This window comes from Rhinopithecus roxellana, chromosome 13, assembly GCF_007565055.1.
Source record: "Rhinopithecus roxellana isolate Shanxi Qingling chromosome 13, ASM756505v1, whole genome shotgun sequence".
NCBI classification, from domain to species: Eukaryota; Metazoa; Chordata; class Mammalia; order Primates; family Cercopithecidae; genus Rhinopithecus; species Rhinopithecus roxellana.
The window spans coordinates 70,392,450-70,417,771 of NC_044561.1; the positions used below are offsets into that span (position 1 = coordinate 70,392,450).

General features: G+C 58.5%; 1 protein-coding gene across 2 annotated transcripts; it reads right to left on the bottom strand.

Moving 5' to 3' along the window:
* Positions 1-1,492: 1,492 nt before the first annotated feature.
* Positions 1,493-20,734, bottom strand: ARFGAP1 (ADP ribosylation factor GTPase activating protein 1). Of its 2 annotated transcripts, XM_030914498.1 has the most exons (13): positions 20,600-20,734; positions 17,260-17,323; positions 16,701-16,810; positions 16,250-16,421; positions 15,610-15,710; positions 14,685-14,771; positions 14,029-14,125; positions 10,908-10,964; positions 9,214-9,246; positions 6,770-6,826; positions 6,040-6,099; positions 5,312-5,388; positions 1,493-3,683 (listed from the first exon to the last, which is right to left on the bottom strand). In XM_030914498.1, the coding sequence occupies exons 2-13, from the start codon at positions 17,317-17,319 to the stop codon at positions 3,374-3,376; spliced, it is 1,221 nt and encodes a 406-aa protein (XP_030770358.1). In that variant the 5' UTR covers positions 17,320-17,323; positions 20,600-20,734; the 3' UTR covers positions 1,493-3,373. The 2 variants fall into 2 exon arrangements, with proteins under 2 accessions (XP_030770358.1, XP_010363524.1); XM_010365222.2 differs by lacking the exons at positions 15,610-15,710; positions 16,701-16,810; positions 17,260-17,323; positions 20,600-20,734 and having other exon boundaries at positions 16,250-16,353.
* Between the last annotated feature and the right edge of the window lie 4,588 nt (positions 20,735-25,322).

Genomic DNA, 25,322 nt, shown 5'->3' on the forward strand with positions numbered 1-25,322 from the left:
GTGTGCACCCTCATCCCACACATGCAAGCCAGCATCAGAGTCATCACAAACCAGGCAGTCAGGCAGGCAGCACTCCTGGCTCAAGAAACGTGAGCTCCACAGGGGCGGACCCGTCTGCCTTTTCACCCCGCCCCACAGCATCCCTCAGACCTCTTGGCAGTGATCCGGCTCAGACAGGGCAGGCGAGCTGCTTGGGTCACGAATGACAAAGGGACAGGACAGAACCTGAGTCAGCCACTGTCCTCTCCTCTCCAGGCTACTGTGGCCTCACTGAGGCCCAACCCACAGGCACCCCCCCGCATGTTTGTGGCTAGTCACACATCACCTGGTTCCACGTGGGGATCCCAGGCCCGGAGGTCCCAGAACTGAGGACATGGCCCCAGTGGCCTCCTGTGCAGCCTTCAGCCCCGCAGAAGCCTCTGGGGGATGACCCCCAATCCCCGCCCGACTGTGTGGGCTGGGTCAGAACAGAGCAGGGCCAGCCCCCTGTCGGCCAGCGATGGAGGCTCACAGGGCAGGGACTGCCCCCGGGAAGCTCAACAGGGGGACAGCATCGCCAGTGGGCGCGATGAGTGGGTGGCCAGGGGAAGCCCAGTGAACTCAGAAAAGTTTCCGGAAGGGCAGAAGCTGGCCTTGAGTGTCCACTGGGTCAGGCCAGTGTCTGGGGACAGACAGCAGAGGCTGGCTCAAAGGAAGGGACAGGTGGTAGAAGGTGCCCAGTGTGGTCAGCCTGAAGTCCTGGAGCCACAGTGGGGGTGAAACTGCATGCTGGAGGCCAGGGATGGTGCAGCATCACTGCCCACACCCCACCAAGCCAGCCAGAGGCCAAAACCAGGCTTCAGCCAAGAACAGACTCCAGGCCCACAAAGCCTGGGCTGGGACCTGCCACTTTCGTCTTCCCCATCTAGCAGTTCTGGCCTCAGCCCACCTGCCCTGAAGTGCTGCCCCAGAGCAGGACAACCCTTGGGAGCCACCCAGTTAAGACACACAGACTCCAGGACCTCCGTGGGCCTCTCCTGCCTACAGCCACCCTCCCTGCCCCACAACCCCAGTATCAGGTGGCACCTTGAGTTTCCAGGATACGGGCTGGGATCCTCCCCAGTGTGGGGGGTGTTGAATCTCTGGGAAGGGCAGGAGCCCTCCTAGACACAGGCTCTGGTGCCATCCTCCAGTATAGGAGCCGATGTTCACCTCTCCAGGCCAAGGGTCCCTGGACCCCACCCCAGTGTCTCACTGGCCAGCCAGAGGCACATGTCGGGGCCCCTTGACCTCTTCCCTGGCTGGGTCACCCAGCTGCCTACTCCCCTACTCCCCAGCTCTGCCTCAGATGGAGTGATGCCAGGGCCTCCCCAGGAGGGCTGGGCGGAGGGGGCCAGGAGCAGTGAGGGGCCTGCCCATGACTCCTAGTGTCCCACTCTTGCCTTCCTGGGGGTCCCATGACCCTACTCGCACAGCACTGGACACTTCCCCCTTGGGATGCACCCAGATGTTCTGCGTGTTCCCTATGCTTTATTGGAATGCTGTCAGGTCTGCGCCTTCCACATGGGCCCTCATATACAGCCAGGAGAGGCCCCAGCACCTGTCCCAGGCCCACCTGCCCACACCTGCAGAAGGGAAAGGCCGTCACCCTCTGTGGATAGGCTCTTGGCCACCACATCCACCTCCTGAAGGTGGCCCAGACACCTCCACACTGCTGACTGCAGCTCCCATCAAAGGGGATCTGGGGCAGGCAGAGGGGGCCATTCCCCTACCCCCAAGGAAGGCACCCTCCTGGGCGGGGGCAGAGCTTGGCTCCATGCTGCCAAGTCAAAAGGTGCTGACGTGGAAACAGGCACATGGAACACCACATCCCACCGTCCAGGGTGGAGTCCACCCCTCCTTGGAGCATTCAGCCCCAGGGTCCAAGCAGCCCTCGGGAAACACCACGCGCACGCCCAAGTCTCAGCTTGGAGAAAGACACACCAAGGCCTCACGCTCCGCTCTCGGGGGCTGGCTTCCCGGGACCTTTGTGTGGGCCACTTTGCCCAGTGGCTTCTCAGCACCATGAGCCTCTGACTTCAGATCCAATTACAGCAGGTGGCTGTTTCAGTGACCAAGTTCCTCCATGGCAGCCAAGGACACTGGCCCCTCCACACCGGCTACCAAGAGGGCTGGTGCCCACAGGGAGGACCGGGCGCCAGGAGGGCTCGCTGAAATCTCGTCCCATCCTGTCTCGCAGGTGGCTGAGTCCCTAGGGTGGGAGGAGCACAGGGGCTGAAGGGCCCAGGCTGCTCCAGGAGCGCTGCAGACGGCGACCGGGAAGTGGGGCGACCAAGGAGCGTGGCCAAGGCCACAGTGATGAGCATGGTGGCAGGGGAGAGAGCACCTCACATACAAACTGCACGAGCTTCGGGTGCATGCACGGCTGGCCAAGGCCAAGGGTCACACAGGGTGGGCAACAGACACGAGCACACACGGCATTATCCAGTCCTCAGGGAGGTGAGGGTCGGCACGTGGCGGGCACCAGTCTGCAGGGCAGCCCCGTCCTGGGGCTGGAGCTTCCCCAGGCCCAGGCACCACGCACAGGCATCCCCTGCTCAGCTCCTGAACCCGGGGCTCTCCTGCCTGGCCACAGCCGCTGCATCAGGGCCGAGGGCCCACCCTGCACTTTTTCTTCTAGGGTGTTCCAGGATGGTCAAGTCCCAGCACTGAGAACAGCTGAGGTGTGGGTGTGGCTATCATGGAGGCTATGTCTGGTGAACTTGGTGGTTGGACAGTGCGGACGCAGGGAAGCCACGGAGGGTCACAACCGACGCGAGTTTGACCGCACAGGCCCAGGCAGGCGTGGACTTGGGAGCCGAGGGTGGTCGGACGGCAGTGTGAGCGCCAGTATCGCTTTTAGCGTTTCCATCTTTGCTACTCCAGTCACTCTCTTCAGAAAGAAAGAACTAGAGCAAACCCAAAGCTAAGTGTCTCAAGAAGGGACACCTCACGTCGCTGACAGCTCGGCCGTGGCTGGTCCCAGCCCCCAGAGACACTGCGCAGCGAACCGGCCACTGGAACAGTCACGGGCCTCTGTGCTGCAGCCACCTCCCAGCAAGCCACGAAGAGCCCCTGCCCAGGCTGGAAAGCATTCTGGAGAGTCCAAGAATGCCCAGGGGAGTGTCGGGCGGGATGGCCCCCGCCCAGGCTGGAGAGCAGGCCGCTCCCATGCACCGAGACCCCCACGTGGCAGGCGGCGAGAACCCGAGTCTCCCTGGGGTCCTGCCTCCCGAGACGCTGTCCTCACACTGCAGTCGCTGATTCTTGGGTCAAATGAAAGGAGGAGGAGCGATGAGGGCAGAGTGCAAACATGAAGTCGCCGGGGGCGCTGGGGACGGGGGCACGGTGGGCCCTACCAGTTCTGGTTGTCCCAGCCATCGTCGGCGGGCATGGCCAGTGGCACTGCTTTCTTGGCACCCTCCCCGCCCTCCCCACCGTCGCTGTTGCTGTTCCTGTTGGTGGAGGCCGAGCCCCACACCTCCCAGCTGTCCGAGCTCCTCCTCTCGGTGGAGGTGTCCGCGCACGTCCAGCTGTCGCTGCTTGGGGACTTGCGGGCCTTGGTGGGCTCAGCACTTCCAAAGGTCTCCCAGAAACTCTGGTCTATGGTGCTGTTTTGGAGGTGGTCCGGACCGCTGTTCTGGTAACTGTGGCCCTCCGAGGGGCTTTTAAAGAGACAGAAGGGGGATTCTGAATGACTGTTACTTAGCCCACCACTGGGAATTCTGTGCCCCCGAGAGCTCTGCACCTGGACAGTGACCACCTTCCCAGGCCAGCGCTCGGAGTCCACAGCAGCCCCACCAGGCAGGAGCTGTTTCTCCCACTTCAGAGCAGTGGAAACTGCCGGGGAGCTGGAGAACCAGGGTCCACTCTTTATCAATCACCCAAACTGCAAGATAGTTCTACTAAAAACTTCTTTTTCTACTAGCTCCAAACTGCTGCGATAAAACAGTGGTTTAGTCAAGTGGGGAGGGGCAGGGGCACTGGCCTCAAGGTGGGACACAGGCTCTCCTGAGCAACACCCTCAGCTATGCCGGCCCCGAACCAGGCCCTGCCCTGTCCTCAGCTATGCCGGCCCCAAACCAGGCCCTGCCCTGTCCTCAGCTATGCCGGCCCCAAACCGGGCCCTGCCCTGTCCTCAGCTATGCCGGCCCCGAACCGGGCCCTGCCCTGTCCTCAGCTATGCCGGCCCCGAACCGGGCCCTGCCCTGTCCTCAGCTATGCCGGCCCCGAACCGGGCCCTGCCCTGTCCTCAGCTATGCCGGCCCCGAACCGGGCCCTGCCCTGTCCTCAGCTATGCCGGCCCCGAACCGGGCCCTGCCCTGTCCTCAGCTATGCCGGCCCCGAACCGGGCCCTGCCCTGTCCTCAGCTATGCCGGCCCCGAACCGGGCCCTGCCCTGTCCTCAGCTATGCCGGCCCCGAACCGGGCCCTGCCCTGTCCTCAGCTATGCCGGCCCCGAACCGGGCCCTGCCCTGTCCTCAGCTATGCCGGCCCCGAACCGGGCCCTGCCCTGTCCTCAGCTATGCCGGCCCCGAACCGGGCCCTGCCCTGTCCTCAGCTATGCCGGCCCCGAACCGGGCCCTGCCCTGTCCTCAGCTATGCCGGCCTCGAACCGGCCCCTGCCCTGTCCTCAGCTATGCCGGCCGCGAACCAGGCCCTGCCCTCTGTCGTCAGCTGCAATCACATCACTGAAAAACCACACACACAGAGGGAAGAGAAGGGCGTCTCAGGGAAAATTTGGGCCCACCTATGGGGCAGCCCATCTGTGCCCACCAGCACTGGCCTCTCAGTAGACAGCACAAGGCCAGGCCCTATGAGATCCCCTGTGGTTCCCCTATCGGAGTCAGAGGCCGAGAAAAGCAGCCAGCTTCCAGCAGAAATGGCTGGGGTGCCCAGCGCTAAGGGCAGAGCTGGACATGGGGGCCAGGACAGGTCTCTGGCCTGGACAGGTCTCTGGCCCCCAGCCCTCCTGTCCTCGGCCCCCCACCCAAAGTCTGGAAGATAGAGGAACAGCAGAGTAGGGCCAGCTCCTCCTACATGGGGGTGTGTGGGTGAGACCCTCCCTCCCACCCTAGCCTGGGGAGCCCAGCTCCTGCAGGGTTCCAGAGAGCACACAGCCAGGGCAGAGACAGGCAGGATAGGCCTCTGCAGCTGCAGAGCACTCAGAGAACCTTCCACAGTGCCCCTCTCCCCTCCCCAGCAACGATGCCGACCACCTCCCCGACAGCCTGTGGGAGGAGTGCCCAAGGCAGGGGAGTGGGACGTAAGGCCCAGGAGGGGACACAGCGTACCTGTCCAAGGGGCCCTCTGCTTTCCCCGAAAAAAAGGTGGTGACGTCCCGCCATCCCTTACTACCGACTCCCTGGACCTGGAAGGCGACGGAAAGAGAGGTTAGGAAGGCCCTGTCACGGCACAGGAAGCTTCTGGAGGCCCCCACACACAAGCTGGCACACGCCATACCACTGAAAAGACCCGGGTAAAATCCAGAAACATCCAGAAACAAGGGGTGCCGCACACAGCGTACAGACACAGAAACACACAGCCACGCCGCAGTGGCACCAGGTGCATGCGGGACACGGCAGTGAGGACAGCCTCGGGCACAGACCTCAAGAGCTCCGACCACATGCTGGGGGGAGAGGACCGACACCTGCTCTTCCCTCCCCATCTGCAGAGCGCTTCATGCCAGGGAACAGGACAAAATGCACGCCCTGAATGGCCCACAGAGCAGCGGGACCGATGGCAGCAAAGATGACGCTGGCACTTACCGAGGAAAAGGCCAGTGGCAGCAAGGTAAGAGCAGGAGAAGCGACAGTTAGTGGCTGACCGGGCCGCAGTGGGCCAAGCTGTTTCCATACCCCTCGGGCCATCAGGCCAGGCAGCCCTCCTCCCGTCTCAGAGGACAGCGGCCACTGCCAAGGCGGGCTGGGGGCTGCACAGGGCACACCCTGCTCTCATGCCCAGGGCCGTGGAATATGGAGACTGGCTTTGACTGTGCCTGCACATGCGGCAGGCTCCCTACCTTGGACGCCAACTGAGAGACCCCACTGGACACATCATCAAAAATCTTTCCCTCCTTCACCTGCACGGATTAAGACGGCAGCATTAATGGGGGCGGCAGAGATTAAAGCTTAAAGCTTCAGAAGTGCAGGAATCCCCAGGGTGAGGGCATCCAAAGTAACAGGGGCCTGTGGACACCCGTCAGGCTGAGCCCCAGAAAGTCCTACAGTGGCCCCAAAAGGGTTCCAGCATCAAGAGCCACGTCATCGTGAGGCCTGGTGTCTGCAGACGTGGCCCCCGCCAGCCACTGCTGACAAATAGCAACATGACCTGAGGACGCCCATGCTGCCCAGGGGGCTGCCCTGCTCGTCCCAGTCAAGCCCCGAAGGAGGCAGGGAGCTGGCGGGGCTCTCGACCCCCGAGGATGGTGGGCATTATTCCCGTACCAGAGCCTCCTCTGGGCTCAGCTCTGGGGCCCACTGTGGGGGTGAGGCAGAGGACGGAGGTGGGCTGGGGGTGCTGGGCTCCGGGGCCAGCTGTGGTGGTGAGGCAGATAAATGGAGGTGGGCTGGGGGAGCTGCAAGGGAGGCCCTAGACCGGGGAAAGGGATGCGCTGGGGGGTCTGAGAGGTACCTCTCTGAGTCCCAGCTGCTGGACAAACAATCCCCTAACGCCCCTGACACACCCACATCCCCCGGAGTGAAGAGCTCCAGGCATAAGCAGCACGTCAACCACCCGCAGCTGCCCGTTACCTTCTCCTGCGCAGGCTTGAGGACGTTCTCATTGAGGCTGTGGCCCAGCTCGGACGCCTGTAGGAAGGAAAGTCACGTGAGCCCCATGGCAGCTCCACCGCGAGACACGGGTCGTCAGTGGCAGTCCAGGCCAGCAAAGGGCAGTGTGAGCTTCACCAGCAGGAAGGCAGGCAGCAGGATACAAATGCAGGGAGCAGGTAACAAGGCTTCGCACACAACACCTAAAGCGCAATCGGTTGCCACATCTAGAAGGTGGAGACCGCGGCCCTCCCACCCCTATTCTTGCAGGAAGTGCCCTCAGGACGAGGGGGAGCTCCCTCCAGGGTCCTCCCTCACGGGCCACCATGCGGCCAGCAGGGCTGGGCTGGTGGGAACATGCCCTGTGCAGCCTGTGCCTGAGGCCAACACCGGCTGTAGCCACCCTGTGCTGACTTGGGATGCAGCTCCCTCCTCCCCAGGCAGGCACTGAGTCCCCCCTGAAGGGAAGAGGGCACGGAGGCCAGGGCCACAGGAAGAGGCTGCTGAGAAAGGAGCTCAGCCTCTCCTGATCCCGGGTCAGTGGCGTCGAGGCCACCTGGGGATGTGGTGTGAGGTCTCCTCTTCCCCCAAAGGCAGGGAGCAGCACGGATCAAAGGCCGGAAAGGGAAGAACTCATCACCCTCCCCTTTGCACCGTGTTCGAGGGAGCGCAGGCGGCCTGGAAACCCTGCTCAGTAGCTGGGCGCCCAGTGCCCCTGCCCTCCCTCCAGCGCCTCCCCAACAGCAAGCCTGGGTCAGGGGTCTGTGTGTTCTGGAGATGGGGGACTCATTTAGTTGCCCAGGGTGGAGCGCAGTAGTACTGTGCAGGGCTGACAGACACACACAACCAAGCCTGAGGCAGATCCTGGATCTTAAAGGAGAGCCATGGACCGAGGCCAGGGAGAGGGTCTGAGCGTGCGCACGCGTGAGGTGACACCAGACAGCAGCAGCACGCAGGAGGGACCGAGGCCAGGGAGAGGGTCTGAGCGTGCGCACGCGTGAGGTGACACCAGACAGCAGCAGCAGCAGGAGGACCGAGGAAGCCAAGCACACTCTCGGCAGAGACGCGGGCGGCATGCACGAGCAGACACAGGCTTTACCGGCTCCGGCTGCTGCTTGTGACCCCAAAACTTTACCCGACAGCAAGGAGACAGGTGAGGAGAGAGCAAGGTGAGGGGCGGCATTAGTAACCAGCAGCACCTTCAAGCCCGCCACGGGGGGCTGCAGCACTAAGGCAGCACCAGGCAGGCTCTAGGCAACACAACCCTGGAGCAGCTGCTCCCTGCCCGGGAACTGACCACCACCTGCAGGACCTGCTGAGCGACGGCAGCTCAGGACCCCGGGAGGCCTGCGGCAAAGCCAGGCAGGCGTCCCTGCAGCTGGGGGTGGGCACGTGGGGAGACTCCCTCAGACAAGAAGGGGGTGCTATGGGCCACGGGGGTGACAGATGGGCACTTTGTGAGAATGGACCCCCTTGCCCGGGGGCGAGGGCGTGTCCTAAAAAGCCAGGCACAGCTCCACGCCTGCAGTCGAGCTTTCATGGTGGGCCTCATGTGGGCACTGCCTCCTGGGTGTGATTCTGAATCCAAGGACAGCCAGACCACAGCCCTGACCACCAAGTGGGGACTGTGGGGCCCCCACCCACATCCTAAAGAATAAAAAACATAGGCCGGGCGCGGTGGCTCAAGCCTGTAATTCCAGCACTTTGGGAGGCCGAGACGGGCGGATCACGAGGTCAGGAGATCGAGACCATCCTGGCTAACATGGTGAAACCCCGTCTCTACTAAAAAATACAAAAAAACTAGCCGGGCGAGGTGGCAGGCGCCTATAGTCCCAGCTACTCGAGAGGCTGAGGCAGGAGAATGGCGTAAACCTGGGAGGCAGAGCTTGCAGTGAGCCGAGGCCCGGTCACTGCACTCCAGCCTGGGCGACAGATCGAGACTCTGTCTCAAAAAAAAGAAAAAAACAAAACAAAACATGCAAAGGCCTGAGGCCACACTGCCTACAACTGGGGGATGCCCTGGCCAGGGCAAAGGCACGCTCCGTTGCCTCGGCATGCAGACACATCCTACGTGCCGCAGGTACAGCACCACCCACGACGGCCCTTCCGGCTGAGCGGCCACCGCCAGTGTGGGCCATCTGCCAAGCCGGGCAGTCCTGCTCCCAACGAGGTGGCCAGCGCAGTGGCTGCACACCTGCACCGGCTACCAGTGAACAGGAAATGAGTTTGGCCCGGCAGGCCCTGAGCGGGTGCGTGAGGCAGCCCCCCTGGCACGAGGAGGGAGCAACACGGTGGGAACAGCCCCTCCTATGCTCTGAGCATGTGGCCTGAGAAGAGGGGACTAGGCAGCTTCAGGCGCTGCACATGACGTCAGAGACTCAGGACAGTTTAGAAGCACCAGGGTGCAGAAGCTTCTCCTCTGTTACCTTCTGACTTGCTTGGGATCCAAACTTTGTAGCCTACAATGAAAAACAAAAACAAGGCTTGACCGTCTTTAACACGGACTGCCGGCCTCCGCCCTCCGCCCTCAGGGCCCACAGACTCAGGTCCAAGACTGTCTCCCAACGGCCCCTGGGCTGACCGTCTTTAACACGGACTGCCGGCCTCCGCCCTCAGGGCCCACAGACTCAGGTCCAAGACTGTCTCCCAACGGCCCCTGGGCTGACCGTCTTTAACACGGACTGCCGGCCTCCGCCCTCAGGGCCCACAGACTCAGGTCCAAGACTGTCTCCCAACGGCCCCTGGGCTGCCAGCAGCTCTCGGATGGGGGGGACTATAACTCTGAGATGCCCAGAAGAGCTGCAGTGGGGCCTGGATTAGCACCAATGCTGGCTTCTCCCTGGAGGGAGGCCAGCCCAGCAAGCTATTGGGGCGAGGGCACACGTGAGCAGTGTGCGAGGCCAGGGAACAGCAGGGCCAACCCCATCCTCCAGACTTCAGGACAGGGCGGGGGCCTGCTGGAGCAGAGGACAGGCTGGGGAAGCCACACCAGCACTGTCTTCAATGGGTGGCGCCACCGCCCCAGGCCCATCTACCCCGCTACGGGGGCAGCTCCATGTCAAGCACAGTCCAGCCACCTCGGTCACTTTTAGGCTCTGGGGGAGGAGAAAAGGCCCGGCCGTGACACTGGCTGGAAGGTACCTGGGCCTCCCCAGGCCACAGCCCTCCTGTGGTGACGGAAAACGGAGGCCCTGGCGGGAACCAGAACCTCACACTTGGCAAAGTCACAGGGCCGTGAGAGCTGGAGCCTGGACACCTGGCCTGCTGCCCCTTCCAGGTGCTCCCAGGCCTGCCTCTCCCAGGGAAGACACCGGGCCAGAGTGACCACGGGGACATCTGACAGGCACGCACCGTGACTTCCGCTCATAAGAGCCCTAACCTGGGTGCCTTGGCTGCTTGTCTGGGCAGCTGCAGGCACCCAGCTGCCCTGCTCTGGGCTTCCCCTTCTCCTTTCACACCACAGCCCAGCCAGCCCCCGGGGGCCCACGCCCCATCCTGATGCCAGGCCTGCTCTTGGGTCTCTGCCTAATGCTCCACTGTCTGCCCTGACGAAAGCCCCAGATCCTCCCGTTTCAGGCTGAGGAGCGGCGAAAGAGAGAAAACGCTACCAAACCACGACTTGAGCCCCAGAAGCTCTAGGGCACAGGGTGCCCGAGACCTGCCCTGCTTGGTTAGGGTGGAGTCTAGGAATCAATGGGGTTCACATCTCCTCACTTTCATCAGGGCGGGATCCCTTTGCCAGCAGCTGGTCTGACACAGGAGCGGCTCCTGACAGCCTGGGCTGCTGTGTTCCTGCAGAACCTCCAAGGCTTTGGGACCACCCTGGCTGGTACTGCGTTGGCACAGCCCATGGTTGGAGCACCCAGAAACCCTCTGTGTCCCACATCCCTTCTGCAGCTCCCAGAACGAGGGGGCCAGCCGCAGTGGCTGCACCAGTTACCCGTGAACAGGAAACGAGTTTGGCCCTGCAGGCCCTGAGCGGGTACATGAGGCAGCCCCCCGGCAGGAGGAGGGGAGCAACATGGTGGGAACAGCCCCCTCCTGCGCTCTGAGAGGCAGTGGCCCCCGCAGACCAGCAAGCGGCCAGTGTCCTGGGGGCCTGGTGGGGACGGTGACTTACGCCCTCCTTGGCTGCTGAGGCAAACCGGCTGGCTCCAGTGGTGAAGCTGCTCCAGCCCTGAGGGAGGCGACAAAGAGCAGCTGCGTCAGGACTGGGACCCAGGAGCCCGGCGCTGAGCAGAGCATCTCAGCAAGGACGAGGACCAGGCCCCCGCCCTGTCCTGACCCCACAGCGCCTGCTTCGCCAGGCTGCTGGAGGAGTACAAATGGACCCAGGGCACAACGGACACGTGCCCGCTACCCCAACCTCGCCAACTGCAGTGCTCCCAACACGATGCAATCCAGCCTCCTGTGGATCCCACCACCCTCAAGAAGCAAGCCCACACTGCAGGGCAGGACCCCTCCCCAGAGCCAGGGCTCCCTTCTATCTCCCTAGAGAAACAGGCAGAGGTGAGGCATGTGGGGTCACAACCGCTGTAACCTGCTCTAACCTGCTCTCCTCCCCACGGCTGGCACTTCCTCCTGCCTCCCCAGAGGAACAGAAAGAGGTGAGGCGTGTGGGGTCATGACCGCCGTAACCTGCTCTCCTTCATCTATGCTCAGGGTTTCCTCCTGAGTCTCCCGAGACAATTAAAGCTATTTAGAAAAATAAATGTCGGCCGGGCGTGGTGGCTCAAGCCTGTAATCCCAGCACTTTGGGAGGCCGAGATGGGAGGATCACGAGGTCAGGAGATCAAGACCATCCTGGCTAACACGGCAAAACCCCGTCTCTACTAAAAAAAAATACAAAAAACTAGCCGGGCGAGGTGGCGGGTGCCTGTAGTCCCAGCTACTCGGGAGGCTGAGGCAGGAGAATGGCGTGAACCCGGGAGGCAGAGCTTGCAGTGAGCTGAGATCCGGCCACTGCACTCCGGCCTGGGCGACAGAGCGAGACTCCGTCTCAAAAAATAAAATAAAATAAAATAAAATAAAATAAAATAAAATAAAATAAAATAAAAATGTCTCATTTCAATCACAACTCACCCTCTTCCTCCTAAAGGAAACGCAAAGGGACCCTCCCCTGAGAGATCACTAAGCTGAACTGCCTTTCCCAGAGAGCAGGTGCCCAGCAAAAGGCAGCAGAAGGGCCGCAAATGTGAAGCCCACACACAGGCTGGAAAAATGCACTTTTCTTTCCTAAAGATGCAGCAATGACTGCAAGAGGAAGCAGCCATGGCCGTCAGCGGCCCGAGGTGCAGCCAGGCCACCCCGAGCAACTGGAAGCTACACACGCTTGGGGGCTCCCAAGACTCGATGGCAGGGCTCCTTGCAGACGAAGCCATCCGTTTTAAACCTGCTTGTTTTTAGTTAACATACTTCGAAGATCTTGTCATGTTAGTATTAAAAATCCTTTCTGGCCAGGCATGGTGGCTCATTCCTGTAATACTGGAACTTTGGCAAGCTAAGCGACTCGAGAGGCCCAGGTGGGAGGATCGCTTGAACCCAGGGTTCGAGGCTGCAGTGAGCTATAAATATGCCACTGCACTCCAGCCCTGGCAACAGAGCACGACCTGTCTCAAAATAAATAAATAAAATAAATAAATAAATAAATAAATAAATAAATAAACAAATAAATCCCTCCTTGGCTCTCAGTGCAAGCTCCCATTCAAGAGGCCCCTGTGGCCAGAGTCTCAGGTTGCTAGTGTCACAGACAATAATGCTGTGATGAATAAAAATCTTTTTTTTTTTTTTTAACATGGAGTCGTACTCTGTCGCCCAGGCTGGAGTGCAATGGTGCTATCTAGGCTGACTGCAACCTCTGCCTGCCGGGTTCAAGCAATTCTCCTGCTTCAGCTTCCTCAGTAGCTGGGGCTACAAGGCACATGCCACCCCGCCTGGCTAATTTTTATATTTTTTAGTAGAGACGGGGTTTCGCCATGTTGGCCAGGCTGGTCTCGAACTCCTGACCTCAGGTGATCTGCCCGCCTCCACCTCCCAAAGTACCGGGATTACAGGCGTGAGCCATCACACCCGCAAGAATCATTTTTTAAAGACGGTAAAAATTTCCTTGGAAAATGAAAATCAAACAACATGTATTTCTGTTAATAGGAAAATGGCAACAAGCCCAGGGTGTCATACTCTGAACATCCAACCTGGAGCTTCCAGGCACCCCCAGACCAGAGGTGGCCCTGAGTGACCTCGGGCAGCGCCCAAGCAGCTTCCCAGCACTGCCACAGAGCCCCAAGCCCAGAGCCAGCTTCCCACTGCATACAGCACTCCCTCTGCAGAGAACACGGCCAAGTGGCGGCCGTCAGAGTCCTGGGGTTCCTTGGAAGAACGTCCGTTGTTAGATTTGAAATACACACATTTTGTGTCAGAAGTAAGTAAGTGTTGGTTGGGTGCGGTGGCTCACTCCTATCATCCCAGCACTTTGGGAGGCCGAGGTGGACAGATCATCAGAAGTCAGGAATTCGAAACCAACCTGGCCAGCCTGGTGAAACCCCATCTCTACTAAAAATACAAAAATTAGGCCGGGCGCGGTGGCTCAAGCCTGTAATCCCAGCACTTTGGGAGGCCGAGACGGGCGGATCACGAGGTCAGGAGATCGAGAGCATCCTGGGTAACACAGTGAAACCCCGTCTCTATTAAAAAAAAATACAAAAAAAAAAAAACTAGCCAGGCGTGGTGGTGGGCGCCTGTAGTCTCAGTTACTCCGGAGGCGTAAACCCGGGAGGCGGAGCTTGCAGTGAGCTGAGATCCGGCCACTGCACTCCAGCCTGGGCGACAGAGCGAGACTCCGCCTCAAAAAAAAAAAAAAAAAAAAAAAATACAAAAATTAGCTGGACGTGATAGTGGGTGCCTATAATCCCAGCTACTCAGGAGGCTGAGGCAGGAGAATCACTTGAACCTGGGAGGCAGAAATTGCAGTAAGCCAGATTGCGCCACCGCACTCCAGTCTGCAGCCTGGGCGACAAAGCAATACTCTGTCTTAAAAAAAAAAAGAAGTGACTGAATTTGGGATCTGAAAAATTTAAGCCACATTTTTGCAAGAAAACATCACTGAAGGTAAGGGAGGGGTCCTTAGATCACAACAAGGCAAAGAGCACGTGTTCCAGGACTGCCACACTGCCCCCGACGGCCTGGCGTGCCCTCAGTCCGGGTCTGCCCATGGGAGATGCTCTGCAGGGCCCACAAGTCCTTACCGAGTACAGGGAGGACATGGCGTTGTTGAGGAAGTCATCTTCTTTCTTCTGAGGCGGTGGCGTGTTCCCAAACCCCACATAACGATTCCCCTGGGCTCTGAAAACAAAGTGGACAAGAGGCTGAAGATGCTGGCGTGAACCCTGCTCCTCCTGAAGGCGTGGGGCCCTGAACAGAGGTGAGGCTGAGGCTCTGAGGGATGTGCCAACGTCCCCACGCACAGGACGTGCACGCCGCCTCCCACAGCAGCAGGAGCCTTGGCAGCTCCCCAGCAGCAGACAGACGTGCTTTCTGCACACTGAAAAAGACCCTCCTGCCACATCACCAGAGAGAGGGCCCCCAGCAAGTCCCCAAGCCCAGTCACAGCAGTACTGGAAGAAAAGATCAAAACAACTTCATACGACGGCTTTGGGGATAACAGTTCACGTATAGGCACAGCAAATTCCAAGCAGAAAACGTGTTATGCTTTTCTTCTCAGTGTTAGCTCTTCTCGATATCCAAGACCCCCAATCCACACCTGGGTGGGCAGCCGGGACTCACTGCAGTCAGACTCTGCACCCACTGTACACGGGAGGCCCAGAGGGAAGCAGCCCTACCCAGCAGACTAAACCCCATGGGTCTGGCCTGCCCCAGGCATCCCCAGCTCTCAAGTCCTTACCCTTGATAGGAGCCGAGGTCATCATTCAGCCAGTCTTCGAAAGCCTTGTCCGAAGAGGCAGTCACACTCTGCGGCTGGCCAGAGGCTCTGAAACCAAGAATCAAAGGCTGGTGAGGCCAAAACTGGGTGAAGTCTGAGGGAACCCCAGCAGCACCCCCAGAACCATGTGGCCTACGTGGGCAGCGCTTTCACGTCACCCCTGAGAGCACCTGAGGCCAGGGTGGCCTTCAGCTCTGAGCGGATGTTTGGGCTCAGGTGCTGAAACCCAGCAATGCCAGCCTCATGGGCAACACGAGAGGCCTCTGCAGTGGGCTCTGCACTCTCCCCGTCAGCAGGAGGCAGAGGCGAGAGGTGGGGCAAGAGGACTGAGGGCCTGGAATCAAGCCGGAGTTGCCCGCAGTGCAAAGCCTTCTGCCAGAAGCACCTGGCTGGCGGGGCTCCGCGGCTCCAAGTTAGGTGGGGAGGCCTCGTGCTACCCAGTCACCTCACCCGGGACGTTCCCTGCAGTGGGACACAGGACGTATCCATGACAGGGGTCAGTTCAAGGGTGGCAGGGCCAGTGCCACAGGTAGATAGGCAACTCTGGGGAAGGGAAGACAACACCTCTGTGGGCAGACGGAGACGTGAATCCCACAGCGCCGCGGACGGAGATGTGAATTCCCACAGCGCCACAGCGCACATGGCTGTGTGCACATCTGGAAGGCGTGCGGAGCTTACCTAGGGCACTATTTGAGACAGCTTTATGGGTTGAAATTTATGAAAAGCTTGAATTGCCTTGGCAATTTAAAAAATCTGTTTTTCCCACTGACTTCTGGGAAAAGAGCTGTCACAACAGCAAAGAAGGGGAGAATTCTGCGGGGTAACCCAGTCAACTAAGATCAGGGCCCAGTGGAAACTGCACTGAGGCCCCATGAGGAGCAGCTACCGGTGTGCCGTGAACTGCAGGGTCCTGGGCTGAGGTGGGGTCCAGTTCTGGGCAGGTGATGACTCCAGAGACCACTCTCTACCTTCGGCCAGAGTGGCCACCTGACAAGGAGACACAGGGCATCAGAGAGCATAAAGGTGCTTGGCGACACCCTTGGGCTCCACTGACTCGAGCGCACCCCCGTCGGCCCGCCTGGAGCACCCACCACCCGCAGCCTCCTCCCGGCCCCGCCTCGACAGCCCCTGCTCAGGTGCACAGACCAGGTGTGGACGTGAGGCCAGGGCTCCCTTCACATGAACAACAGAGCTGGGGAGCTCCTAGTTGGTGCAGCTCCAACTTCAAACACAAGGGGACCCACCCATGTGGCCTCCAAACTTCTTAGAAACATGTGCCCAACATGTCACAGAGGCAATAAAGGGTCACAGCTACTTTCTCCCCTGGAGGCGGGGAAGGTCCATCTCTCCCACAAGCCATTTGCCTCCCCTCTGGGCAGGGCAGCAAGGACCACGACATTCCTTTCTGTCCTGGACTATGTGTGGCCCAGTGGGTGTGTCAGAACCAGCAAAAGAACCGACTCCAGAACCACTAAAAGCAGAGCAGCACCGCACCATGGGCAAGAGTGAGTCAGGCCCATCTCTACCTTATCCCTAAAGAGGGCCGCGGCTCTGCTGTTGTACTTCTCCTGCAAGGACCAGCAGGGATCGTAGTCCTCCTGAGACTCCAGGAACTCTCGGAACTTAGCATTCCCGCCAGCTTTCATCTTCTCAAGCTCAATGTCCTTCCACTTGTCCATAGTAACAGAGCGCACAAAGCTGGAAACCAGAGGATTGAGCAAATCAACCAGCACCGGGGACACCCAGGGACACCCTCCACCCAGCATCATCCTGAGAATTAGACACAGCAAGCAGCAGCCGCAGGGAGGCCGAGTGGCCAGCAGCTGGAACCCTGTGCCATGGCGTCACTGGAGTGGACACTGGCAACGCAATGGGAAACGGCCCCCAAGCTTCCCTGGCGTCAGCACCTCCAGTGTCAGAAACAGATGTTGGGATGGCGACAGGCTCTCCGCAGAGCCGGAGTGGTAGGACACTGACCTGAGGTGCACCCCAAGCCCGCGGTGTCTCCCCGAACACTCCAGGCAGATCCAGATGCCATAGGTCACACTGACCCACTGAGGATTGAATGCGCCACACTCAAAACAAACCTGCAAAGGGGCCACAGTGACTCACCAGGTGGCTCAGGGCAGAGCCCAGGGACCCCAAAGATCCGACAGGTGGCCTCAAGAAGCGAATGCAGAGGGCTGCCCAGGGTGGCCGGGGGGGTGGGTCAGGGCAAGGCATGAGGGGAAAGAGCCTCCCATGCAATAAAATGTTCAGATGGGAAGATGAGGCGGACCTGTCCTTAGAGCGATGTGGCCTGAGGAATGTGGAGGAGCCCCCACCCCCAACAGCCAGCACTGATGAGCGCCAGAAATGGCACCACTCTAAGAGCCGGCCACCCAGGCCACCAGCCAGCACAAGTCACACACGTCCAGAGGACGCCAACCACCATCGACTCCAGGAGGGTCCCAGAACCACGGGCTCAGAGCACAACTTCCCGAGACTCGCTGATCCTGACCAAGGCTTGGGGCGAGGGTGGGGGGCAGAGGCTTACGTTGTTCTCATCCTGCACCCTGACTTCTTTAAGAACCTTCCTGGTCCTTGGGCTGGCCATGATGCTGCAAAGGAGAAAAAGAAACACTTTAAACTTACAAACAGGCTACTCTACAAAAAAGAAAATAACGTCTGTCCAAAAACCCCACACAACAGAAAACCTGAGAGACCATCTGCTGAGCTGCTGGGAAGCCCTGGTCACAGGGCCGCCCGCTGCAGGGGCCGGGAGGACCACATACTGAAGGACTCTGCTCCCCATACCCCCAAGAGGCTCCCAGGCTGTGGCCGGGGCGATGGCCAGGAAGACCACGTAATTACTGATGCCACTTTGCTTACGGTTATCCACCACCAAGACCGCATCATTTATAAAAAGTCCTGTCTTCTAATGGTGAAATTCACAGCAAGGGGTAGTCTTTAAAAACACACACAGATTGGCTGCTAAATTCGATTTTCCACCTAAAAGGCGACACACCACACTTGGGCTGATCACTGCAACGACAGGGAGCCCAGGGACTCAGCGCTCCACCCTTCCCACCACATCCCCAACGCAGTACAGGGAGGCTCCTGCCCGTGTCGGGGCAGAAGCGGTACCCTGCCTGAAGTGTGTGGAAAGTCCAGCCTGCTGGGGGACCTGCAGGTAGGTTCTTCTGGGGCCATTCTGAGACATGGGGGCAACAGTGTGGCTGCTGCAGGACAAGGGGAGTGGCTTCAGACCATCAGCCCCGCCACGGTGACTCACAGGGACCCTAGTGGGACAATAGCAACAAGGTTTAGGGTGAAGAGAAAACCTATTGATGTCTCTGTAGCTCTCCTAGCTTTAGCAAAGTACAACTTCAACTGGTGACCCATCTAATTCAGGACCAGGAAAATCGACATCGTTAAGATTCAAAGCAGGAGGAAGGGGTGGTACCAACCCCAGCATCAAAGGAGAATGACCCAGTGGTCCTGCACACAACAGCACCGAGCAAACTGTAGAAGACAGTCCAGCCTGGAGGCGGCAGACCTGGATCCCACCAGCCCGCGCCTCCGTGCACTGTTTCTCTGAGGCTCACCCACCTCACAATACGAATGGAGCCGTGTGCTGTTCCCTCTACGTCTCACTACACGGAGAACACGTAGAACTCTGTAAGCCATGGGACCTTCCCAGCACCAGCCCTTCCCTCCTTCACTGTGTTGAAGAGGACTGTGTAGACCAGCTTTCCCGCTAACACTGTAGGTGGAACTTTACGTTGAGGTGAAGCTTTAAAAAAATAAAAAATTAAAAAAAAAACCCTCTGTCCTATATTTCATTTCTAATCTTAAGTATCCAGAAAGAAGGTATTCACTGGGGGGGGGGTCCCAACTCCACACAGGCAAAGTTTCTGAATTCTGAAGCCCATGACTCCTAATATTGACCAGTGCCCACTTTAAACCCATTCAAAGTCAGGAAATAAACACCTGTTTTCTGCAGTTCATAAAAACAAAACCAAAAGTTCACCCTGGGCTCCCTTCTGCTCCATAATTCTCTGTGCCTTGTGTGAGAGTGTCCAGGAACCACAGGTCATGAGGCAGTGAATGCTCACTCCTGATCGCAGGACCCGGACCCCAGCATGACTCATTCAGGCGGATACCGTCATCAAACTGAGCATCCACCGGTACAGCCGACTGAGGACGGAAGAGGGAGAACCTGTGTGGACAGATGCCCTGGCAGGCGGGGAGCAGGGCTGAGCTTACAGGGCCCTCGGGACACATTCTTGTACAGCAGCCGCCGACGACCCTGGCAGAACTACTGCACACGCAGAAGCCACGGCCCACGGAGAGGAAGTGGGCCGCCAAAGCAGGACGAGACCAATCCAGGTCTCCACACTCAGTCCTGCACTCTTTCCACAGCACCATGCCTGCCCTCAGGGGCTGATGTCTTGGTCAACAGACACAGGCAAACAAAAGTCAGAACCATGAGATGGCTTGAATTTCTAACTGTAAAACATACAGGATACTCGCAGAACCACCGGAGGAAGAAGACGTGCAAAAGGAAAGGACTCAGCTTGGATTTAAAAGGAACTCCTCTCTGTGGCTCATTGTGGATATTCAAGAGCCCTAGTGCCCTGAAATGTTAAAGTTAATAACATGAAAGCACATGCCTCTTAACCTTCAAAGCACAAATATGGCTTATCTTGAAAAAAATCCAAAACTCTTAACACTTGAAACCAAGATGCAAAAATATACCTCCTTCTGCAAGTGGATGTGACTTCAGTAAACATCAAACCCAGTGAGAACACTGTATTAGTTCGGTAAGCTCCGGAAACTTCAAAACTCAGGATCCATAAGTTGGAACATTCTCAATACGTGAGATCAAAAGCGATATTTAAGAACACTGTTTAGACCCTAGGGCTGTGTAACACAGTGACAGGCAGAAATACCAGCAGTCGTTCCCAGAAACTGTCTGAAACGCCTCAAGTACCCATGTCTAAGAACAAGAGCCCTTTCTCTAAAGCACGGATTACTTCTGACCCTGGACAAGGATATGGTCCCAGAAAGGGACGCCAAAACAAAGCTAAGGGCTTCAATCCCCTGGGCCACTTTAGAGCCGAACTTTGGTGCTATAATCAGCAGAGCATGGCAGGAATATTAGACCTGCAAAAAATGAGCAGAATTACTTCTCAGAATTGGTGGGCTGTAATTAAAACTGTTTAAAAGAACAGGCAAGAAGCACAGTTCTTCCAAACCCACATAAACTGAGAAAAGTTTTAAAAGTCCCTTCCTGGTTTCTTTTTCTCCCTCCCTTAAGACAGTCATCCATGTCAAAGGGTAAGGAGGAAAACCAAGCGAACTGAGGCTGCCATTTCTGATGAGACTGGGCTCACCAACACCTGCTGGGCAGGACCCTCACTTCTTAGCGGGTGCAAGCCCCACCGGGCTTCAAAGGCCACCTGACTGGGATGTGTCCAGGCCGAGTCCTGTGTCCGAATGAGGTCGGGAAGAGGGTGTTGAAGGAGACGGGGCAGGGGAGGCGACATGGGTGGGTAGGGATCCGCTGGACTCCCGTAACCGGTGGGAAATTCCAGATCCGGGGTGCGGGTGGAGGACAGCTTCGGAGGAAAGGGGGCACGAGTGGCGGGGGGTGGCACGGCGGAGGGGCGGCTGCAGCAGGGCGTCCGCGCGAGAAGGGCCCCGCCGTCCAGCGCCGAGGGGACTGGGGGAGGTCGGGGTGGGCGCCCCCAAGCTCTGGGGCATCAGCCTTGGGGTGGAGCGGGGTCCGGGCGGGGGAGGCTGCGGCGGGGAGTCCGCCCGCGAAGGCCGGGGACGACGCCGCGGCAGCCGGGGCCTCAGGCCGAGCCCGGGCCGCCGAGCCGCGCGCTTACCTGACAGGAGGGGCAGGCACGGCCGCCGAGGTCAGGCCAGGGCCGGGTTCGGACCGCCGCACTGCAACGGGGATGCGCCCTGTTGCCCACCAGCCGCCACCAGCTTCCGGCTACGTTGCGCTTTGCAAGGTCTCATGGGAGCCGGCAGGGGCGGGACTTCCGCCTCAGGCCCCAGCCCCGGAGGCGCGCACGCACCCGGTCGCCATGGAGACGCGTAGCCGCGCCGTCCAACTCCCACCTCAGGCCCCGGACCGCACCTGATCGCGGTGGCCGCGGAGGACGGCAGCATTTGGGGGCCGGGCGGGAGAAGCGTCCGTGCATCCGTGGAACCAAACTGAGGTGCTTCTGGGACGGCGCGTTCACCGGGGGCCGACAACGGGGGCGGGGAGGGTGGGGGCCTGGGGCGGGAGCTGCGGGGCTGGAACCGCCCGGCAGGGGGACGGGGGTAGGAGGACCGGGGGCCATATAGGACCGGCAGAGAGGCGAGATCTACGGGGCGGGGGCAGAGGGGCCAGGACAGCCGGGAACCGGCAGGGGGACTCGGGTAGGAGGTCCGGGGCAGCGGGTGACAGGCAGGGAGGCGAGGGTCACGGGCAGTGGGCAGCAGGGGACCGGGGGACCGGCGCGGGGGTGGAGGGTTGCGTCCTGGGGCCCGTGCTCCCGCCCTGGGGTCTGAGTCTCTCTTCCACCACCCGAGCCTTTGGGCCCTGGTGGGAGGCGGCGGGGTTGAGAGGGTCCGCGGGTCCCCACCCCTGCCACGCAGATGCCCCAGGGTGCAGGTGTGCAATGGTGGGACCCGAGTCTGCACTGGGAAGGTACACAGCTGAAAAAGCGATCACCTGTGGGAGGTTAGTTGCAGATAATTTTTTGTTTTGTTTTTACTTTGTTTTTTTCTCTGCATTCCACGTATTCCTCGTTGATCTGGGTGACTTTCGAAATGATGGAGAATAAACATTTTTATTGAGGTATAAGCTACACACTGCAAAACGTGCAGTTCAATGAGTTTTGACAAATGCATACCCCCAGGTAATGTCTACCATAGTCAATTATAGAACATTTCCATCAGAGGCAGCCACTCTTCTGATTCCAATATCGCCATATCTTAGTTTTGTCTGTTCTGGAATATCACACAGAGTTGTGCAAAATATACCTTCGTGATGGCTTCTTTCCTTTAACATGATGTCTCTGAGATTCAGTCACATTGCACGTATCCGTAACTGGTTCCTTTTTATTGCCGAGCAGTGCGCCATGGAAAACACGTCACATTCCTTCATTTATTCACACTTTGGACGCTGGGGTCGTGTCTAAGTTTTGGCTAATATGAGTAAAGCTTTTTTTTTTTTTTTTTTTGAGACGGAGTCTCGCTCTGCTGCCCAGGCTGGAGTGCAGTGGCCAGATCTCAGCTCACTGCAAGCTCCGCCTCCCGGGTTCCCGCCATTCTCCTGCCTCAGCCTCCCTAGTAGCTAGGACTACAGGCGCCTGCCACCTCGCCCGGCTAGATTTTTGCGTTTTTTTAGTAGAGACGGGGTTTCACCGTGTTAGCCAGGATGGTCTCGATCTCCTGACCTCGTGATCCGCCCGTCTCGGCCTCCCAAAGTGCTGGGATTACAGGCTTGAGCCACCGCGCCTGGCCTGAATAAAGCTATCTTGAAAGGTCTTTTTGTAGGCATATTTTTTCTTCCTCTTAGGTGATTACCCAGAAGTGAGATTTCTGGGTCCTGGGTAGGTGGGTATGGAACATTATTTAAACATACTAAGTGGTCGAGCGCAGTGACTCACATCTGTAATCCCAACACTTTGGAAGGCCGGGGCAGGCCGATCACCAGAGGTCAGGAGTTCAAGACCAGACTGGCCAACGTGGCAAAACCTCATCTGTACTAAAAATACAAAAATTAGCTGGGCTTGGGGGCGCACACCTGTAATCCCAGCTACTCGGGAGGCTGAAGCAGAATTGCTTGAACCCTGGAGGCAGAGGTTGCAGTGAGCTGAGATTGCGCCACTGCACTCCAGCCTGGGCGACAGAGCGCAACTGCATCTCAAAACAACAACAACAACAAAGATGGTAAGCATTTCACGCTTCTGCCAGTGATGTGTGAGGTCCAGCTGCTCTGCGTCTCTGTCAACACTGGGTATTGTTGGTCTTTGATGGCAGCAGGACTTGTGGGTACAAAATGGTGTCTCAATGCTGTTTATTTGCCCTCAGGAGGGAGTCGCCAGTTCTTGCAGTAAGAAACCACTGGCGTGCACAGAAAGGAGAGGGCCAAGGTGATGTGCACAGGCACATCTACCAGCAGCATCTACACAAGTGGCAGTTGGAACAGTGTAGATTTCAGCACCGGATCTCGTGGTCAGTACTGTGTGGGTGCCATGAGTTCAGAGAGTGGGAGCCATGTCCTGGATTAGTCACAGTGGGCTGCCTGGAAGAGGTGGACCATGAAGATTGAGAAGCTGAGAAGGAGGAGAGGAAAAGGGAAGGCAGTCTTGGAAGGGGCACAGTTGGGGCCAACATCTGGCATTGGGTAACCAGTGGAAGCTGAACTTGCAGTTTTCTCTTTGTAAAGCCAGTAGTCAGAGTGCTGCCTCATCAACCAGGCCCACCCAGACTCTGGGAGGTCTGGGGCTACCTTCACCCCTAGAGCAAGGCCCCAGTTCCTAGAGCTCAGATCAGAGGCGTGGCCCTTGCAAGGACAGGGTAACTGCTGCCCCACAGCATCCACAGCAGCCTCGCCTCTCCCTGCAATCTCAGGGCTCGCAGTGGCTAACTCACAGCGGGGCCAAAGCTCGCTCGCAGTGGCGGGATCTGGCAATGGAGTGGGGAATGGTGCGGAACCTGCAGCTGCAAATTGAAAACATTCTATTTTCCCATCTAAAATATTTAGATAATTTGTTTTTCTTCTAGAACTGCCAGCAGTCCATTAATTTTCAGTTACAGTAATGTGATCATCTCTGTGCTTTCCTCCCTGAGGCTCTTGAAGGTCTTGATGTGAATAAAATCAAACAATAATACAAAAGAAGTGAAATGAGAACTTCTGAGTAAATGGCTGTGCAGAGCTGCCTGGGCCACAGGCGGGTGAGCAGGAATGAAGCTGCCGTGAGCCAGGCAGGAGTCCAGGTCACCTGTGAAGTCATGGGACCTGCGGCAAAGCACCTGCCTTTCCCTGGACTCCAGTCACCCATCTGTGGAACAAGGTCCCTAGACCCAGGTCACCCATCTGTGGAACAAGGCCTCCAATTTCCCTTTCAAGCCTACACTGGCTGAGCACTTGCCAGAGTCGCAGCCCTGGGCTCGATGAGGAAGAGCACATTTAATCCACACAGCCATGCACTCTGATATGAACCCATTGTTCAGACGAGGAAACCGGGGCACAGTACAATTCAATAATTTGCCCAAAGTGAAAAAGATGGTAAGTGGTGGAGCGAAGCTTTGCATCCAGAAGTCTGTAATGCCCTTTTTGGAACAGAAGGAGGAGGGTGTGTGGAGCCAGCTGTCCCCTGGGCCAGGGCCGGGCGTGCCTGTGATGGGGAGACACAGCGTCAGTTCCGGGGTGAGGACCACGGAGGTTTCGTTCCAAACACAAGGAACAGAGAAAGTGGGCAGGGCCTTGAGCACAGGTCCTCTGTGACCCTGTGTGGGCCTCACAGCCAGCTCCCAGCAGGGTGGCAGAGCCTGAGGAGCAGCTAGAGCTACCCAAGGCTGGGGTGTGTGCACACACGTATGTGCAGTATGTGTATACGTGCATGTACATGTGTGTGTGTGTGTGTGCATTTCTGTGCATGGGTACTGCATGTATGGGTACATGCCTTCAGGCTCATCAGCTTAGGGTCACCATACTGGGTCAATTATGGGGCATCCCCAAGGGCAGCCGCCCTCCTAGGGCTTCCTTGCAAGGCAGGTCCTGCTGCATCCACACGTTGCATAGCTGCCAAGGCTGGGGCTCATGCTATGGAGAGACATGCCCAAAGTCCCACAGTGGGTGGCAGCAGCACACAGATGGGGTCCCAGGCCACCCCCACCCCAAAGGCCCCGGGCCAGCCTTGCTGGAATGCCTCCAACATAGCCAGAGGGTCAGGGGCCCCAGGCACCATGTCCCTTCCTGCCTGATCCGCCCTCCACGGGGCCCCTGCGCGGCCAAAGCGCCTCCCACTCCAGCAATTTGTGCAGCTCTTGGGAAGCCCCGCTGTCTGCATCTAAGGAGTGGCTGGGAGCCTCCTGCATGGCAGGACCAATGGGAACTCAAAATGACTTTTGGTCTTGTCAACTGTCCAGGGCTCCAGGCCCCCATGAGAGGCGCATCTGGCCTTAGTGTCACCAGAGCCCTTAGTCTCCCCCGGACTCTGAGCTCACCTTGAAAACTGAGGCTCAGCCCAGCAGACATGGCCATGTGTCCGGCTGAGAGCCCCTCCCAGCTCAGCTCCTCCCATCTTGCATCCCACCCGCCTTTCTCCAGGGAGCACGCCTGAATGTTGGTGTTCTTCTAAATTCCCATGTAGAAATCCTAGCCGCCAACGTGATGGTTTCAGGAGATGAGGCCTTTGGGAGGTGATGAGGTCTCGAAGGCAGAGCCCTCATGAATGGGATGAGTGCCCTCATAAAAGGGACCCCAGAGAGACCCGACCCCTTTTCCCATGCAAGGACACGGAGAGGAGGTGCCAGCTCTTAGACAGCAGCCCCTCATCCAGCCCAGAATATTCCCATGCCTTGATCTTGAGCTTCCAGCCTCCA

Excerpts from the sequence above, each read along its gene's own strand:
- ARFGAP1 (XM_030914498.1), bottom strand. The coding sequence starts at position 17,319 with ATGGCCAGCCCAAGGACCAGGAAGGTTCTTAAAGAAGTCAGGGTGCAG. Across the intron at positions 10,965-14,028 it reads CCATGTCCTCCCTGTACTCG|GGCTGGAGCAGCTTCACCAC; the intron begins GTAAGGACTTGT and ends CGCCTCCCTCAG. Across the intron at positions 6,100-6,769 it reads TCAAGCCTGCGCAGGAGAAG|GTGAAGGAGGGAAAGATTTT; the intron begins GTAACGGGCAGC and ends TAATCCGTGCAG.